Source organism: Anastrepha ludens, chromosome 4 (genome assembly GCF_028408465.1).
Source record: "Anastrepha ludens isolate Willacy chromosome 4, idAnaLude1.1, whole genome shotgun sequence".
NCBI lineage: Eukaryota > Metazoa > Arthropoda > Insecta > Diptera > Tephritidae > Anastrepha > Anastrepha ludens.
Window position 1 is genome coordinate 114,701,649 of NC_071500.1, and position 18,609 is coordinate 114,720,257.

The following is an 18,609-nucleotide window of genomic DNA, read 5'->3' on the forward strand; positions in this document are numbered from 1 at the left end:
GTGAAAGTTCATAATTTAAGTAACTATTATTTTTTCACCGATTCGGAAGCTTCGAGGGCCTACACATATTGTGTAATGTTCACTAAAACCTATTGTACACCCACTTTCTATTATACACCTACTTCTACCACTTGATAAACCTGTTGAGAATTAGAAGCGAATGAAACAATTATCAAAATCCTTGGCTTGCTTAAATATCGCGCGCATCTGTAGTGCTATTTGTCTAGTGATTGCTTGGTATTAGGTTGTAAGTATTGGTGACTCATCGAGCTCGAAAGGCAAAAACAGCGAAGAACTTCTTTGTATGAAACTTGCGCTTTGATTCCTTAAACTATTTTCCATTTAATTATCGCAAAAGTAAGCGCACTTTGTTAAGAAAGAAAGAAAGACGCGTTGAATTAAAATTTTCCACCACTACGGTCGTTGATGTCAGCTAATCGCGGCAACCCTGCCAATTATAGCTAGCTCACACATTTCTCATTCTGAAAGCTCGACTTCATAGAAGCTAATACAGTTGTTGTATTAATCATAAGCACATAAATGATCTGAGAAATTTGTTGTGTGCTTATACCAACAAAATACACGCGACATAAACACAAATTGTGACAATTGAAAAATGACAGAATCTTGGAAGAATAACACTGCAAAAGAGAATGCAACTGAAAATTGTGTTTTCCAACAACACTAACTGACTTGATACAACTGACTGATACTAAAAAATACTGCTGCAATATATTTCTGTGGATATACAAATAAACATAAACATGTGTGTATGTAAGCTACTGCATTAAACCTCTCGGTCATTTATCAAACTCGGATTTTATTTCTTATTTTTCTTAAATGGTTTTGGAGAAATTTTACGCTATTTGATGGCTGCTTCGTATTAAGCTGGTAAGTAGTTTTGCAATACCCTCCAAAGACTGCTGAATGGGGCTGTTTATGTGCACCTACACAGGCACACATACAAATGTGTTGTGAAGCTGTCAGTGCATTGCCGCCACTGCCATTTAGCAACATCAACAACATCCGTTTTATGTTGAAGCTTGCGCTGCTACTGCTGCTGCTGCTGTTGGGCGCACATGTACGAGTACATACAAACATTTAAAACATGACAACAACATATTTGCAGCGATTAGCCATACTAAGCGAACAACATCTGCACATTCCCTTACGAAAGGCTGCGATAAAAGTAGCGATGCTGCTGCTGCAAGTATACCAACACCAGCACAAGACTCGTTGGAGGAGGGGGCGCGTGTTTACAGCAATATTGTTTTTATGTGCATACGCGGCCTATCAGAGCTAGGGCAAGTAAACAAATGCAGGTACTAAATAGAGGTGTGTTTTGTAGACTCCAAGTGAAGATGTGTGTGTGCCAATTGTAAATATATACATACATACATACATACATATGTATGCTTTTGAACATTATTCACTTATTCATATTTTTCTATACACACATGTAAGTACGAACGTAAATGTCGATAATTTTATACGCCCTATTGTTGTCATTTGAAGCTGCCAGGGCGCATGATGTACGCCCGAGCGTCTCAGTCGCAGTCACAGTTCGTCCCAGTATGAATCACAAAGCGTCAACGCTTACTACACAACTATAAAAATTGCAATACAATGCTGGCAAACACAGAAATTGAGGGCTGTACAGGTTTGTGGGAAATACGTGCATATGTACGTATAGTATGTGTGTATGTATAAGTAGTGGTTCGCTATATTTGCAAAATTTACTGCTCCGATGGTGGGCATATGGCGTGGGGATGGTACTGCAGTTATTTTATTTTATGTCAAAGTCCATTTCGATTCTGACACATTTTATGCCGCACACTCGTGGTTACATATTTTCGGAGGGACGCATGCCTGGTGGAATGCGCGGACGAGAAACTTAACTTAAAAAAATAAAATGTTGTATGGAGCAATCGTAATACGGGGACAGCAAAAAAAAAATAACGTTGCGCCAAGTCAAACTCTCACTTTATTATGCCAAAACTACCAATGGGCTTTAAAACTGCGTACCTAAAATTTTTCTAAAAGTTCTGAATGAAAAGTGTGAAATTTTTATGAAAATTTGCAGAACTTTTTTTTAATTTGCACACAATTTTAAGCTTCGAAACTTTATAGTGAAATCTGCCTTAGGCGGACACTTACCATCAGTCAGCTTTTGTCCGTCCAAGAGAGGTATCCCCTCAAAAGAGGGTAACTTCTCCGATACATAAGATTTAATACAGAAAAAAAGGAACTCCCGCTCTAGAGAACTCCGTCCGGCTAAAATAAGTGTCCGTTAGGAGTGTATATCGTTTTAGTGATAGGATGAATGATATTTTCTTAAAAAATTATTTAAGCTAAATAAGAAACAAATTAATTATCAAAACTGGTCAACAAGTCCTAGTGCTATAATTATTTAAAGAAATATGTAAATAATAATAATTGGTGAGTACGCTTCTGTTAAATGTTTGGCCGAGCTCCTCCACCTATTTGTGGCGTGCGTCTTGATGTTGTTCCACAAATGGAGGGACAGTTTTAAACCGACTCCGAACAACAAATGGTTTTTTATGAAGAGTTTGGTTTGCGCAGTTAAATTTTCAAAGCAGTTAAATGTAGAAGTCTGAACTTGGCTGACCCTACAAGCCTTTTTTTATTCAACAAAGGAATATTCACTGCTTTTCTATTGCTTACCAAAACTAAGTAGCGCAGGCTGGCAATATTTGCATTCGATTAAAAGAAGGTCAGATTCACGCACGTGCGCGGCTTGACAACTCGCCAAGATCCAGAGCGTCTGTTCAGCAGGAAGTACGACTGCAAGCAGATGTCGGTCTTGGAACAGGAAATAGCTGAAGTTGAGCTATGTGCTGGGACCAGCGCAACTGCATCCACAAAGATTCATTGAAAAGACCAAAGATGGTGTAAACGTTCCTCTAATTGGCGGCAAAGCATTATAGTTTAAGCCCACAATTCCCTTATTGTCGCAATCACAAACCCATGACCCCAAAGTACTTCTACAATAAAAGCGCAACTACGCCATTTACCTGCTGATTAATTGATTGAATTCATTGTTTTTAATTAACTGCACTGTAATAATAATTCTGCTCGCTCTAAAACAAAGTAATCTAATTTCCTACAGGCTTGCATTTCCTTTTGTTATTCTCATCTTATTTTTATACTCCTTTACAAACAATTGCAATCAATGAAACAATGAATCGACAAAAACAAAAATTAACAAAACAATAACAAAAAACAGTTTCACGAACTTAATTAAAGGAATTTTAATCAATTCTATAAAGTATAGTTGGTACACACGCCCGTCATACCATTTGTCGTTTGATGAGTGCAATTCGTTTTGTTTCCTACTTTGCTGCCAAGCCGTTGAGTACTCAATCGAATTATTGAGGTAAATTCGTTAAAAAAGTAGCGGTTAACTGCTGCTTCTTCTCGTCTGCTTATATACGTACGTACGCTCACAAAAGGTCACCAAGTAATGGCGCACATTCACCTTTCTAAATATATTAGATGCCTCATAATACGTTCGGGTGGGTGTAAAAATTCAATTAATTCGATAATTCGATACACTTTCAATGAGCCACTCAGTGCGAGTTGACTCCGGTGGTTGAAGGAGTATTGGTGACGGTGGAATTTTTCTTTGTATTGAGTGGAAAATCGATTCTTTGTCGATACAGCCAAAAACAATGAGGCAAATTTAAAACAGTCTCCTCATCAGCTCTAGCGTTTAAGTTGTTTACTTGTAAATATGTACAGATTTCTAAATATGTATCAGATTTCTTCGCCACTTCTTTGTTTGTGAAAGGCACAATTCCCTTTGGGAGGATTGGTCATTTGCGGCGCGAACTGCTACATTTGCCGCGTCTGCGGCTGTGTATTTCAACTCCTCGTACTCTAGCAATGTTTCCGCTTCCGTTTTATGTAGTATCTGTCTGCTGTCTGCTATGCTGCGCACTAATACATGCATGCAAAAAGAGGTCGTTGCACTATTTTATAGCCAGTCGTAGACATAACGCAGCGTTATATTGCTGCAGGATTATAAATATAGCTGAACTGCTGCTGAAGTTTCTTTGGTCCTTCTCACTGCAGTTAGTAATTAAATGGGCGTCCGCTGGGATAATCTATGGCACTACGAGCTGTATTTCACTTAATACGCCCCAAGTACTTCCGTTCCAGGCAGCAGACGGCCGCGTGCTTACTTGAAGTCTCAGCTTGAATTGACTGCCGTCTGAGCCCGCGCTGCTGTCTTGTCGCTAAAGTCGAGTTGCGCTCAGCAGCAATTCAGCAAAGGCTTCGAAATTATTCACTCAGATTCACTTAATTCAATTCAAATTAGAATCAAAACCAAAACATGTCGAGAACGCGAAATCGTGGTTGTTGTTGCTTTAGCTATTATTACTATTGTTGTTTTTCTTGTCGTGCATATAAAATCACGCCGCTTATGACGCCACCGAAAAGTTGAATACTGCCTTCAAGCGTTTCCAACTCGATAAACAACCACACTCCTTGGCACAGCAACAACAACCACAATGAGTACGTACATAAATATATGTATGTATGTACATATAAGTAGAAATTCTTATATATTTGTATGCACGATTTGCTTTATCGTGAGCTTTTTACCGTCACGCGCGAGAAAAGCGTCAGTTGGCTCTGCAAGCGCACTCGTTTTAAACACAATTAAAAACATAAAAGATTTTCATTTATTTTCTTTAATTATTATGCATAAAAAACGCTTAACACTTTATTTAAAATGAAAAACACGCACCAACGTAACGCGTGAAACCGTCTCCAACAATCGTCGAAACCGCACTCAGCGTTCTAAGTGGTGCGCATTCATCACAAACCCACTGATTGTGATTCCCACTGAGCGTTGCCCGTGCATGTGCTCTCGCCTGTGCCGAGGGATGACGATGGCGATTATGGCGACGTCATCAACTGGTCGCACAACATCAACAAGCAAACAAGCAAGCAGCTTTACACCGGCGCAACCACCACCACTACCACTCCCTCTGCCTGCGCTAGGGGATAAAGCGCTCACACACCACCCTTGTTTCCACCACCCACCTGAGTAGAAAATACTTCGCACAGTGTTACGACGAACAAGCACTCATTGGAAAATTTTGACAAAACTTAAAAATTGACATTTTTCAAGAAGTTTTGCTTCATAAAAACAAATTCTGCATCTCCAAATCCGCTTCTAGCCTAAAGTACAAACACCTTTTGCAGCCGCGAGAAGCAATCCGATAATTGCCAGAGAGTTGGGCGAAATTTATGACTTGCAAGAGTTTTCTTCTCGATAAATAAAAAAATAAATAATAAGAAATATTTACAAATATAACATATGTAAATATCTCAAGCACTAAATTATTATTTAGCGTTTATTTTTATTTAAGTCTTTTTTCAACTTTTTTAATTATTGAAATTTTTGAAATATATTAAAAAACAAAACTTTTACAACCAATTTAAGTGAAAAACATAAATTCTTTAAGGCAGGATTTACTAAATATCTTTTAAGTCTTAAAATCCATTTATCGCACTACAAGTCGCCCAGACCTCAATTTGCCCAACATTTCTGCCAACCAGCAACACTGTGCGTCTCAGCCGCTGCCTTTGTGGGAGGAATGCCTGCTTTGCACTCTCTCAGTCGCTCTCTCTATTGTTGTATGTGTTTGCTTCCCGCGCATTTGAGTTCTCTGTTTATAAATAATTATTTATTCTTTCGCTCAATTCGATTCTTATTTTATTTGTTTGCTGTCAGGTTTTACGTCAATCTAGTACAATATTTAGCAATTGGCAATTCCCACTCTTGATACTGTCAAGCAAGTTCTGCTAAGTTAGTTCTGATCTTTTACTTTTCGCTGTAAATTTCAATTTATTTTTTAATTTAAACTGATGTGACTTTTTGGCTATGCTGATGCTTACTCTCCTAAAAACCCCCAATTTATGTATTGACTGAAATGTTTAAACAAAAGCTTACATACATACATATATGCTGAATATGTATGTATGTACTTTCCTTTGCGCTTCACTCACATAACAGCGCTTGTATAATATAATATTTGATGTAACTGGTTTTGTTTTTTAAGTAGCAGGATGTGCGTATAATTTTAAAAGCCTTTTGTTGAAACTGGGGTAGACAAAAAATTTATTGCTTAAAAACATAAATAAAATCGGATATCTACATACATACATACGTATACAAATATTATGCACATTTGGCAAACTACTCGTATTTCCTAACTGTGTATGTACATATGTATGTATGTATGTATGTACACAATCAATAATTAAAATTCGTGAACACAACGCGTGCCTGGGTAGGTTAAATGCCATTTTAACATTTTTTTGTTTGTGTTAAATTGTTGCAATTTTGCTTTAGTTAGCCTATTCGCAACTAAAGAAAACAGAGCTTAACTTTTCTAATTTAAATTGTTGGCTATGACGGAGAAATATGTAAATAATAGTTAGATAAAAGAGAAAATTGGATGTGCGCACACACATGCACATATACAGTGGCATTCATATTAATAGCAACAGCAATGTATGGCGACAACCGTAGCCGAAAGAGTCAGTGCGTGGCTATCATTGGGAAGTGGTTCTAATCTACGGACACGAAACACCAATTGATAGAAAAGGTTATTTCTAATAGTGATCGCCCCTCGGCAGTCAATGGCACACCTCCGAGTGCATTTCTGCCATAAAAAAGCTTCTCATAATAAACCATTTGCCATTCGGAGGCTGCATAAAACTAAAGCTGAAGCAAACTGTATGTATTCGGTACTGAGTAACGGGTACACTCTCTAGTACCGAGTAACGAAACGTTACACACGAATATGTTCCGTTACTCGCATTTTTTGTAGTATGAGTTCAGTTCAGTGTAATAAGTTTATACGTGTATAAAAACGTTTGCTGATGTTCGTTTGTTTGCGCATGCGCTCATTCGGTGAATTTAAAAAGACTCGTTACAAAGACTGATGTTTGTTTGTTATTATAGTACCTAAATATATTAAAATTTGGAAGTTAATCGTCCGTAAAAGTTTTTCAGTGCTTTTGGTGCTTCAAGTTTTGGGTACGCAGACAAAGTTTGAAATTGGAATAACGGAAGAAAATATTGTTTACACTTATTATTGTTATTATTTTAGAGCATAATTTTACTGGTACAATGGATAAGAAAAGGAGTAAACTATGGGGTTTGTTCACGGAGGCTAAAGACGATAAGGTAAAATGTGATCTTTGCAATTCGTTGTATTCCGTGAAAGGTGGCTCTACTACAAATTTGAAAAAGCATCTCATGAAGAAACACAGACCAACATATGAAACCATCATTCTGTGTTCCGAGTCAAATGCGCTAGGCCTAGAAGGTCCTATACCACCAACTTCAACAAGCGCAGAGTCTAATCCTGAAACTAATCTTGTGATTAAAACAAATGAAACCAATTCGAAGCAGACTAATTTAAATGCCTTTATTAAACGTCCAATAAGTGTAGTAAGAGAAAAAAAATTCATGATTTAATTTTTAAAATGATAGTTAAAGACATTCAGCCTTTTTCTGTAGTTGAAGACGCGGGTTTTAAAGATCTTATTGATTACTTAGAACCAAGTTATAAAATACCTTCAATATATATATTAAGCAATACTTTGTTGGATTCTCACTACTCCGAAGTCCAAAAAAAATTAAAAGTAGAATTGGAGAATGCTAAATATGTATCGATTACCACCGATGGCTGGACTTCAAGAGCAAAAACTTCTTACCAAGGTGTAACAGTCCATTATTTATTAAATTGGGGATTAAGCCTGCTTTACTAGGATGTTTTGAATGCCATGAGCGACATACGGCCGAATACATCAAAAATGAGTTGCATAAGTTGCTCTGCTATTGGGACATACAAAATAAAATATTTGTCTGCGTTACAGATAACGCAGCGAACATGAAGGCTGTTATACGATTGACAAATTATGAGCATTTTCCGTGTTTTGCTCATACTCTTAATTTAGTCGTGCGTGCAGGACTCCAGGAATGTGGACTCGGGGAGCTGATAAAAAAAATAAAAGCTATTGTGGAACATTTCCACAAGAGTCCAATAGCTACCAAAAAACTAATTGCGATGCAGGAGCAACTGAGGTCTAATCAAAAACCATTAAAGCTTAAAATGGACGTAGTGACCAGATGGAACAGTACCCTAGATATGATTGAGAGGATTTATTCACTTCAAGAAACTTTAGAAGCGTCTCTCGGAATCTTACACAATCCAGTAGAAAATCTTTCAGAAGGCAAATGGCAGACACTGCCAGAAATAATAATAAAAAATTCTGAAGCCATTCAAAGAACTCACTGAAGAAATGTCTTCAGAAAAAAAGGTGACTGTTTCAATGGTCCTGGCTTCGACGGAAAGTATGACCAGAATTTTGGTCAGTTTAACTACGAATATAATAAGAGATACAGGAAAGAAACTGGCAAATAAAATACTAACGGAATATAAAAGTAGGTTTAAGAATAAAGCAGCACTATTAGACCCGCCTTTTAAGAAGCTGGCATTTAGGTTTGATTTATAAAGTTATGAGTCGGCGAAAGATGCATTGAAAACTGAGCTGTAAAACGAGTTCAACTTTCATCAGCAATCTATAGAACCTACTGAATCAACGTTAGCTATAACTACTAGCAACACTGACGCTGATAACGATTCAATTTGGAAAGATTTTGACGCTGTGGCGACGTCAGTGTCAGCTTCAAACTCTGTAGTTAGCAGCAGTACTATTACTATGAGGCAATATTTAGAGGAAAGAATTATATCTCGAAATGAGTGTCCTTTGAAATGGTGGCAAGCACGGGCAATTCTATACCCGGAGCTCTCGAACTTGGCTGATAAATATTTATCAGGTATGGCTTCTTCTGTACCATCTGAAAGGACTTTTTCGAAATAGGGCCAAATATTAAGCGAGAAGCGCAGCTCTATTCAGCCAAAGAGAATGGAAAATATTTTATTTTTAAATATGAACCAAAGATTCCTGCAATAATTTTATTTAATATATTAATAATTTAGTTTATCAAAAATATTTTTTGTTTCGTCTAAAATATGTTTTTATTTAATGTTTAATTTCAGTTCAGGAATGAAAGATTTTTGTTGTTTAAATGTTATTGTCAATAAATAATTTTTGACACATATTTGTTGCTTTTCAATTATAATTTAGGAGATTCTGCCAATTCTTCATTTGCAGTTTTACACTTTCTTGTGACGTCCCAACGTCACACTGTAGGCGTACCATACCGATACAACATATTCGATTCGTTGCGTTATGGATAAGGTATTAAAAGTAACGAGTAACGTAACGATACGAAAGTAACGAGTACTCATCGTTATAGTAACGAACATATACGGGTTTGCTTTTTTTCGTTACTTTTACACCTCTACATAAAACTGTAAGGCCCTCCATAAAATAAAAACCACCTTTGATGAATACTAAACTCTACGTCAAATGATATTTTAGTTGACGGCAAAATAATAAACGAAAAGACGTTTGAGAAATTTTGAAACACTGAGCTGCAGAGCCTACGCTTGAAACCGTTGAAGAACCGTAATGCTGAGAGATAGCCGCTATAAGCATAGGTAGTGGCCCACATAAGGACGGGGCTAACGCCGCGACATTAAAAGCGTGTTAGGTAACTTTATATGATGGCCTTTCAAACCAATTTTCCAAACAACAATACTTATGTATCTGGCAACACCTGGCTAGAGTTAAATTGCAACACAAAAAATTAAAGCAACTACGTGAAAGGTAAATTTTTAGCCATATAAAATATCTAATATCAATGCAATAACCAGCTAACAATTCCAACACTCGCCATGATGGCAGGTCCGGCTTTCGCTAGGCTTAAGCTGGAATTGGTGGTGCCGTACCTTAGCCATAACAGTAACCATAGCAATCAGCTGTTCTTATCGAACATATGGCCAACACTGTAAACAATAAATCGTACCGCACCATAACACCATAACAATAACCATAGCCGTATGTATCTGTTGAATTTTGGTTTTCCCCCGAAACCGTTATGAAACACTTTACATTTGCTTTGATTTTATAATACAAATTTCAATATTACAAATGAACGACGAAAAATTAATTGACTTAGTGGAGATTTATCCGCATTTTTATGACAAAATGCAAATGTTGTCATTAATTCTACTTCAATATCAGCTGTTTATGGTTACGGCATGGCTCATCGTCAAATGCTGTAATGATGCGGCTATGGCTAATTGCAGCTTTAGATGAAACATTTCTGGATCAGATTATTGATAATGGAGGAGCTGCATTCTCTTTTCAAAAGAGATTTTGTAATGAGTTACAACCCCTCCTGTTTTCTCCTACCTTTTAATTCCTCTCTCTATGCATTAACTACAATAGGAAATATTATCTGACTTGAAAAATATCTGCCTATCCACAAATCCAATCTATTTCGCCCCATGTGCCTATATGTCATGATATGAACCTTAATGCAACCCACTCGGTCAGAATTAGGTGATTCTCTGTTATGAGACTTCTATAAATTGATTTTGAATACAGCTACACAGCTGATTTTCGTATCAGCAAGTACAATTAGTAATTTCGCTTATCGGTTAATGTTTATTTCCGTCGCAAAAAATATTTTTGCACAAACAAGTACATACTTTTATAACCAAGGCAGAGAGTTTATCAAAATTCTGCTTACGAATGCTTTTATGCTACTGCTACATAACCCGATTTGAAAATTCAAGCAGAATATTTAGATAATAAATCATATAGACCAGAACTGGTCTCCAGTGTTGCTGAGCGAGACCGTACGGAGGCATAGGCTTCTGAGTTTCACAAGCCTCAATAGATTACTGATCATCTGGTCCGCATTTAGATGAATATGAGTGACAGAAATACTTATTAAATTTTGATATTTTTTAAAATGTCAGCGGCTTTAAAACAAACAAAAAAAAAATATATATATATATATATATATATATAATTGGCGCGTACATCCATTTTGGGTGTTTGACCGAGCTCCTCCTCCTATTTGTGGTGTGCGTCTTGATGTTGTTCCACAAATGGAGGGACCTACAGTTTCAAGCCGACTCCAAACGGCGGATATTTTTATGAGGAGCTTTTTCATGGCAGACTTACACTTGGAGGTTTGCCATTGCCTGCCAAGGGGCGACCGCTATTAGCAAAATGTTTTTCTTAATTTTGGTTTCGAATTCTGTGAATTCCGACCCAATCGGCTACGGCGGCTTTAAAAATATATTGCTTCCATTAATATGAACTAAGCTGCAATATGGTTACCTTCAATCTGCATATTTGTTTAACTTAAAGTTATTTGGCGCACAACTTACGGCTAGACGTGCTTTTTACGGAATGTAATGACTTAAATTTATGAATGGCTGAGAAAGCTGGACATTAACCATTTTAATAAAACTTAATGACTAAAAGCACATACGAAAGCGACAGATTTAAACAGCAACTTTAGATCGTTTGCAACATTCATTATCGGTAATAAAAGCAAAATTTAAGTTTTGTGATTTTTTCTTGTATTGGGTGCGTGTTAAAGAAACTGCACGTAATTTCAATATTTTTAATTATAAGTCAATAATTTTCTGTGTAAAACGAGAAATGTTCAATTTTCTCAGAGGAAGTGAAATTAATACTCTCTCTTTTATAAATGAATTATAGCAAGATTCAAGATACTAACTACAATAATTGCTGTAACTATAATTTTCCACAAATCGTCATACTATTCATAATATCATATAATGGATTGACTTAAATAATCACATCTCAACTGATAGACTTGTATGTATGTGTGTAACTGGCAAATAAGTATTAATTCCGCTCCATCAGGGGAAATCGATACTAATTGAATTTGACGACAAAGTCTACAAATATGTATGCACTTGTTGGTTGGAGGGAAAGTGTCATAGACATTGCTGTGTCTGTGCATAAAAAGATTAAAGAAATGCTTCTTAAACCGATAAGGCAATTAAAATAAAAATGAAAGTGCATAATCGTATGTGTGTGTATGTAGTAGAAGAAAAATATGAAAATTAAAGAGAGTTGAAATCAAAAATAGGTAATGAATAAAAATATATTTTTTTTGTAATAAAAATTTGCTTAACTAAAATTTCTTTAAGAAAAAAATTTTGTTTTTAATACCTGGTATTTCTATTGCTTTTAAAATAAAGTAGCATTTATTATATTGCGTTTTGCTACTTTATGCATATTAGGATGGGCTCATTTTTTTGTTTGCTGATTCGTATAATATTTTCGAATTCTGCATGCAATTCTTAAAAATACCAATAAATCGGAAATGAGTTTTGGGTTTTTTTTATTTCGCGCATGCAAAGGAAAAATATAAATTATCCTTTTTTGCAAATACAATTTTTTGAATTGGTAATTGTTTTAATTTTTTTTTTAATTTCTTATTTTCTATTACTTTGAAAATAGAATAGCAATTATTTCGTTCGCGTTAACGTTACCCGTTTAATGCATTTATGCATTAAATATTTCAATCTCCTCTTTAAATGTTCCCAAAAGATTAGCAAAAAATAATTTTTTTTTTATTTATAAAATGTTTTTTTTTAATATTTTTTTCGCATAAGATACTTTAGTGGTACCCATACACCAACTTTCAATGTATTTCAACTTTCGTGTATAAAATTACCACTCACTCTCTTCTCTGAAAAACCTGTATAATTAACTCAACAATCTGATTTTTTATGTTTTTTAATTACTTACGAAGAGAAAACAGATATTTCGAAACCTCTCGGAATATGTCTATGCAAATGATTTTCATCCCTGAAATTTTTGATCGACAATACAAGTTTTATAAGCCATGCCCATATTCAAATTTTTCCAAATTTTTTCGGTCACCCTATTTTAGTATATATGTGTACATAGCACATATTTACATGCATATACGCTCATAATTGCATGGACTTGCACTTGCGAGCGTGTATAGTCAATTTGACACATATCAGTATCCCAGCTTCCAACAAAATGTGCAGTTGGGCAATATTTGTTGGCATAAAAGAGAAATCTTCCTAAGAAAAATGGAATGATGCCAAAGGTGTTTGCGCAACTATTCAAATATGGAAATAGCCGAAAAAGCAGCAATGATATGCTGAAACGAAAACAGAACTCGGTTTTAGAAAATTATCTCTATTTATACCTATAAATGCGCAAATAAAATTTGGCTAAAAGCAATAAGGCCTGCAAGCGGTAGAATTGGAAAGTCCGAATATAGAAATGCAGCATTTATGAAATGGGGGCACCTTCATTTACTTTCTATGTATGTTTTTCATGCATAAAATATATATACATGTATATGTATGTGTGTTTCATACATAACAACAATCACTAATTTTCCATGCGTTCCATGTTTTACATTTTTCTCTCTCTAATTATTATATTTGATACTCACCAAACTATCGGCAACATTTTGACTCATTATTTTTGTTGTGCTAGTTGTTGCCAAATACACGCGCTACTGCTGTTGTTGTTGTTTTGGTGCGCAATCGCTGCAAATTTTTTAATTTCCGGAACAACTTGCAACAAACACAGCTGCCAACGTCGTTGCGGCCACATTTTGAAATGCTGCGGCTACTGTTCGACACCGCTACCACCACTTCAACCACAAGTGGAATTAAAATGTGTGAGTAAGTGTGTACAAGTAGTTAATCGAAGTGGCGTGAGTTGAGATGAGGTCGCTGATGGCGCCTGTGCAATGGACTTTCTACGCGAACGTGGTAACAGCAACCGATTTGATATATTTGCCGTACTGTTGTTGCTGTAAATTAACATTATCACGCGCACAACGCCCGCACTAGTACCAATACTGAACGATCAGTCGCATTTATCAGACACATTTGCACTTTTTCGTAATTTTTTCACACAATTCAAACAAAATTTCGTATTCACTTTGCTATTTTTTAATGTATTTTTTGTTTGTTTTATTTTTTCCCCCCTTCTACTATTTACTGTTTACCGTTGCGCGTGTTCGTTGCTGCTGGACGTTAGTGAAATGTTAAAATGGCTGACGAAATGTATGATTAGTAAAATGTGCGCATAATCAGAAATTCGGGCAACTTTTCGATTACACCGTGAACGGCCAATTTGTATGCGCGCATGCGCCACTGTGAACAGCGTTCAAACAGCTTTTCCCACTTGGAATTTCACGAGTTGCAACACCACGAATATTTACTTTCCACTTTTGGGGAGTATGAAAATTTTTGTATCGTAAGTTTTGGAGCACTCAAAAAATCCAAATTTGTATATTTCTCCAATTATTATATGTATTGTAACTATGTTATTATTTTGGTCCTATAATATTTTGGTATATCAGTAATATTCGCCAAAAATATGCAGCCAATCGAATTAACTTCAAATCAGACTACCGACCATCAAAAATACGCAACGACCGAAATGGTCAATGCAGAAATTCCACTGCGAACGCGTTCCGCATTCTTCGCACATTGATCGCATGGCGGATAGCGGCAGTGAGCACCTTACCACTCGTGCAAATACATTTTATGTATGTATGTATGTATGTAAGCATGTATTTTGCTTTTCCTAGTCGACCATATTGCTAGCCATAGTCAGTAATTGACTACTTGTTTTCATTGCAATCTCTTTTTCGTACTTGTCTTAACACTTCTTTTGTTATTTTGTTGCCAGTCAAAGTAAAAATTAAAATTAAAGTAAAAAATATTTACTGCTGTACACTGAGCGCAAGCGTTTCATAACCTAACCAAACTTAATTTATGTCTATACCATATCAAACGGGTGTTTTTGTAGTCCAGCCGGATGGAACTTGGGCAGGGCAGACAGCTGGTCTAAGTAACTTCAGCAATGGAAATTCTCTTTATTTCACAGAATAGAGAGTAATTTGCTATTATTAGTTAAAGCAGAGCATGCCTTTCAGTAAAGCTTGGATACTTGAACTTTCTCGGTTCGTCAAAAGCCACTGTACCCTAAAAATGCGATGATTGAATCTTAATTCGTAATCATTTTCAAAGCTCCTAGATAAGCAGTCATTTACAGGACAAATAACACAGGCCGACAAAATTTAACCAACATTCAGACCCAGAAACCAGACTATATATTTCCGAAGGTTTATGATGCGCTGAATCCAAATCTGGCCTCAGAATTGCTCTATTAGTTTGAGTTTTCGAGATATCCTAACCTAAAAGTGCAAAAAACCCCATTTTTGCCCATATTTGAGGTTATGTAGCCTTGCAGATGTTTTCTTTCACCAAAATTAAAGGATGGCATCTTTAAATACAATCCTTCTTTTTTCAAATGGCGTTTTGTTTGCTCAAATATCATTTTTTTTCGCAGAGATATCGCATTTTGAAATTTTCATGTTTCGAAATTTTCCTACACCTGAAAATCGATTAAGATAACATAGACATGATATATTCGATTACTAATTTTCTTGAATTGAGTCTTATTTTTCTTAAAATTTTGTCTCACACCATAAGTGTGCTGACTCACCACATCCCTACACTATCTAACCTTTGGGTACCGAGTCACACACAGCCCTAACCCCTAGAAACCACCCCTATCATACCGCGAGCAGGCTAACCCACATAACCGCAAGCAGGCTTTCCCACAAACTCCAAATTTACATACTATTAATCCATATATTTCAGGCCCTCAAACCCAAGAAAATTAGTAAGCGACTATATCATGTCTATGTTATCTTAATCGATTTTCAGGTGTAGGAAAATTTCGAAACATGAAAATTTCAAAATGCGATATCTCTGCGAAAAAAATGATATTTGAGCAAACAAAACGCCATTTGAAAAAAGAAGGATTGTATTTAAAGATGCCATCCTTTAATTTTGGTGAAAGAAAACATCTGCAAGGCTACATAACCTCAAATATGGGCAAAAATGGGGTTTTTTGCACTTTTAGGTTAGGATATCTCGAAAACTCAAACTAATAAATTAATTTTAGTTATCAATCCGAATTTTGCATGGACAGAGAAGCAGATATTAGTTTAAATTATTTCGGATACTTTTCCTTGTAGACTAGTGTAATTCACTAACTTTTTAGAATTCACATTACTGGGCATATTTGCGTTTATTAAATATTAACAGGTGATCGAGTATTATTCTCCATTCACCGACTAATATTCGAAGTGAACACGAACAGGCCTGAAGTTCGTTAGTCTCAGGGGCAGTTCTTTTCGCGTCTCCCCTAAGAGAACCGGACAGCAGATGAGATGGTGAAGTGGGTTTGAAAAAGTCTTATTAGTTAATACTTAAGTTTAATAAGACCTAATTTCAGACTCTTTCTTAAAGTAATCTCTCTTTTTAATTACGGATTTGGAGTTAAGCTCGAAAAAGTAAATAGTCTAGTTATATGTGAACCTATTATTAGCGTGTTCGCCTCTAGCTCATTCTCCTGTACACTATCTATAATCCCCGATCTTTGATCCTATGGAGAATTGCATGCATCTTCGGTATCATTTTGCACATTTAGTGTTGGATGGGCTTGACCCATGGGCTATCATCCCTCCTCCACTGTATTCAGCAAAGCTGCGTTTTGAAGTTGAGAGATCAATTCCTTGGTTTACCTCTCAAGCAATAATGGATAGTTTCATATAGTTTCTAGAATGCGCAATACATCCAAAACGGAAGGGCTTGTGGTTACTTATTTGAAAAAAGTTTTCAGAGGAAAAAGGGAAAGGCACAGATACATGTATCTACCGTGGATCTGAAGAGATTCCAAATAATGAAAATTATAATACAAAAATTCAAAATTACTCTGCTGCGCTAAAGAGAGCTGAAAGCTGAAGCTTAGGTCAAGAAAAAATGCCATATTCCGGGAAAAAAAGTTTTTTTTTTATTTATGGCTTATTTTATTTAGTTTGATCATTTTATTTCAAAAATTCAAAGTGCCTCAAACTGCCGAAATCTGTTTTATCCTGAAAGCAGTAATTTATTCGTTCACTGGTTTAATCGAATCGGTTGTTCGAAATTTTATACGCATATCTATTGACTGATTTACGGACTATTAGACTCTCTAGTTAAAAATGCATATGCATAAGTACATAAATAGACTGATCAAAATAAAAATATCTCTTTGAATCATCCATATGTTACTGTGACACTGACAGCTTCTTCCAACTCAGTCAGTTTCATTCCTATTGGGAACAAATGTGCAGCTCAATTCTTCGCCTTCGGTATCTACCAACAAAGTACTTAAAACCATCAAAGTCATAACCATTGCTCTGACAAATCGCACATAGCGTGACATTCAATGGAATTTGTGGACAGTTAATCTATGCTGCTATCATTGTAGTTATACCCAGCAACGATGGCAATGCTAACGAACGTTAATAGCTGTGAAGAAGACGTTGACAATTCAGCTCTTGAAGAAGAGATATTGTCAAGTGCTTGAACTAAGCAGAGAAGTTTTGAAGAAATACCATCAATGAACCTTTTGGGTAGAAATATATTTCATCTAAAGAACTGAAAATATAAAAACATGCTTGATTTGTGGCTAACGCAAAATGTGTTGGAGCAAAATCAAATATTTGAAGAGCTGGCGACGCGTCTCTTCTTATTCGTATGATAAATATTTCACGTCAACTACCTGTTGGTTGTTTGATTTCTATGGCAACAACACTAAGAAAATGAATTTTAAAAGAATAAAAATTAAGAGTACAAGCAATTTATGTGGCTTACCAAGCAAGAGCGGCTGCACAAAGAGCATATTGCCGAGGTAGCTGTGTTTGAATGAGACGTGCACGTGAAAGGCATAAAAATATCCACAAAATGTCTATTGTATAAAAATGATTTATGAAAGTGAAGTAAATTAAACAGCCGGACAAACAGTTGAACTAAAAAGTGCGGCAAACAAACAGCCGCGCACAGGACAGGTTGGCTTCAAGCGCGGATTCATACATATATATGTACATATGTATATCTCTGAATGTTTGTGTGCGTATGTAGCATGTACGTGTTGGTATGTTACATGAATACCTTGATAGTTGGCCGTAAGCTACGTTATGCCACTAATTTTACGATATTACGTTTCACTAGTGCGAAAACGAACGAAAAAGAGAGTTCCGGCAGCAATGGTTCATTGAAGATAAACTTACCTACATATACACACACATATGAAAGCAAATGACAGAATGTGCATAGATTCTGTTTCGAGAGAGAGAGAGAGTGAGAGACTCCGAGAACGGGAAAAAAGGTATTGGGCATCATTGAAGATTTAATCCGGACGAAAAATTAATGATGTATTTGGGTCTGTACTCGACGTTACTTAACAAATATTAAAAAAAAAATTGGCAGCAGTTTTTATGATATCCGACATGTTGAGTAACTCCACCGCATAAAATTTAAGAGGAACATTTTACCAGCTTTACTACTACGAACAAAACAAATTATTAACAACTTTTTCCAGTTTCGAGAAAATAAAATATTTATATTTATATGCATAGTTCTGAGAAAAAATAAAAAATAGTGGTATTAGTAAATTATCCAATCAATTAATTAGAAAGTCGCTCATTGATTTTTAGTTTTATAAATCGAATTTGAAAAAATGAAAAAATCAAGATTATAACCTGGT

General features: G+C 35.8%; 1 protein-coding gene across 5 annotated transcripts in view; it reads right to left on the bottom strand.

The window, feature by feature from the left end:
* Window positions 1–18,609, bottom strand: part of LOC128860692 (ral guanine nucleotide dissociation stimulator-like 1) — a 45,737-nt gene that overhangs the window by 23,721 nt on the left and 3,407 nt on the right. Inside the window, exons 1-2 of one of the 5 annotated variants that reach the window (XM_054098354.1) lie at window positions 4,630–4,830; window positions 3,318–4,322 (exon numbers count right to left, since the gene is read on the bottom strand). In XM_054098354.1, coding sequence (XP_053954329.1) covers window positions 3,318–3,320 — 3 coding nt within the window. In that variant the 5' untranslated portion in view covers window positions 3,321–4,322; window positions 4,630–4,830. Of the gene's footprint in view, window positions 1–3,317; window positions 4,831–13,444; window positions 14,057–18,609 lie in introns of those variants that run through there. The other 4 variants (XM_054098357.1, XM_054098356.1, XM_054098355.1 and 1 more) reach the window with 4 other exon arrangements.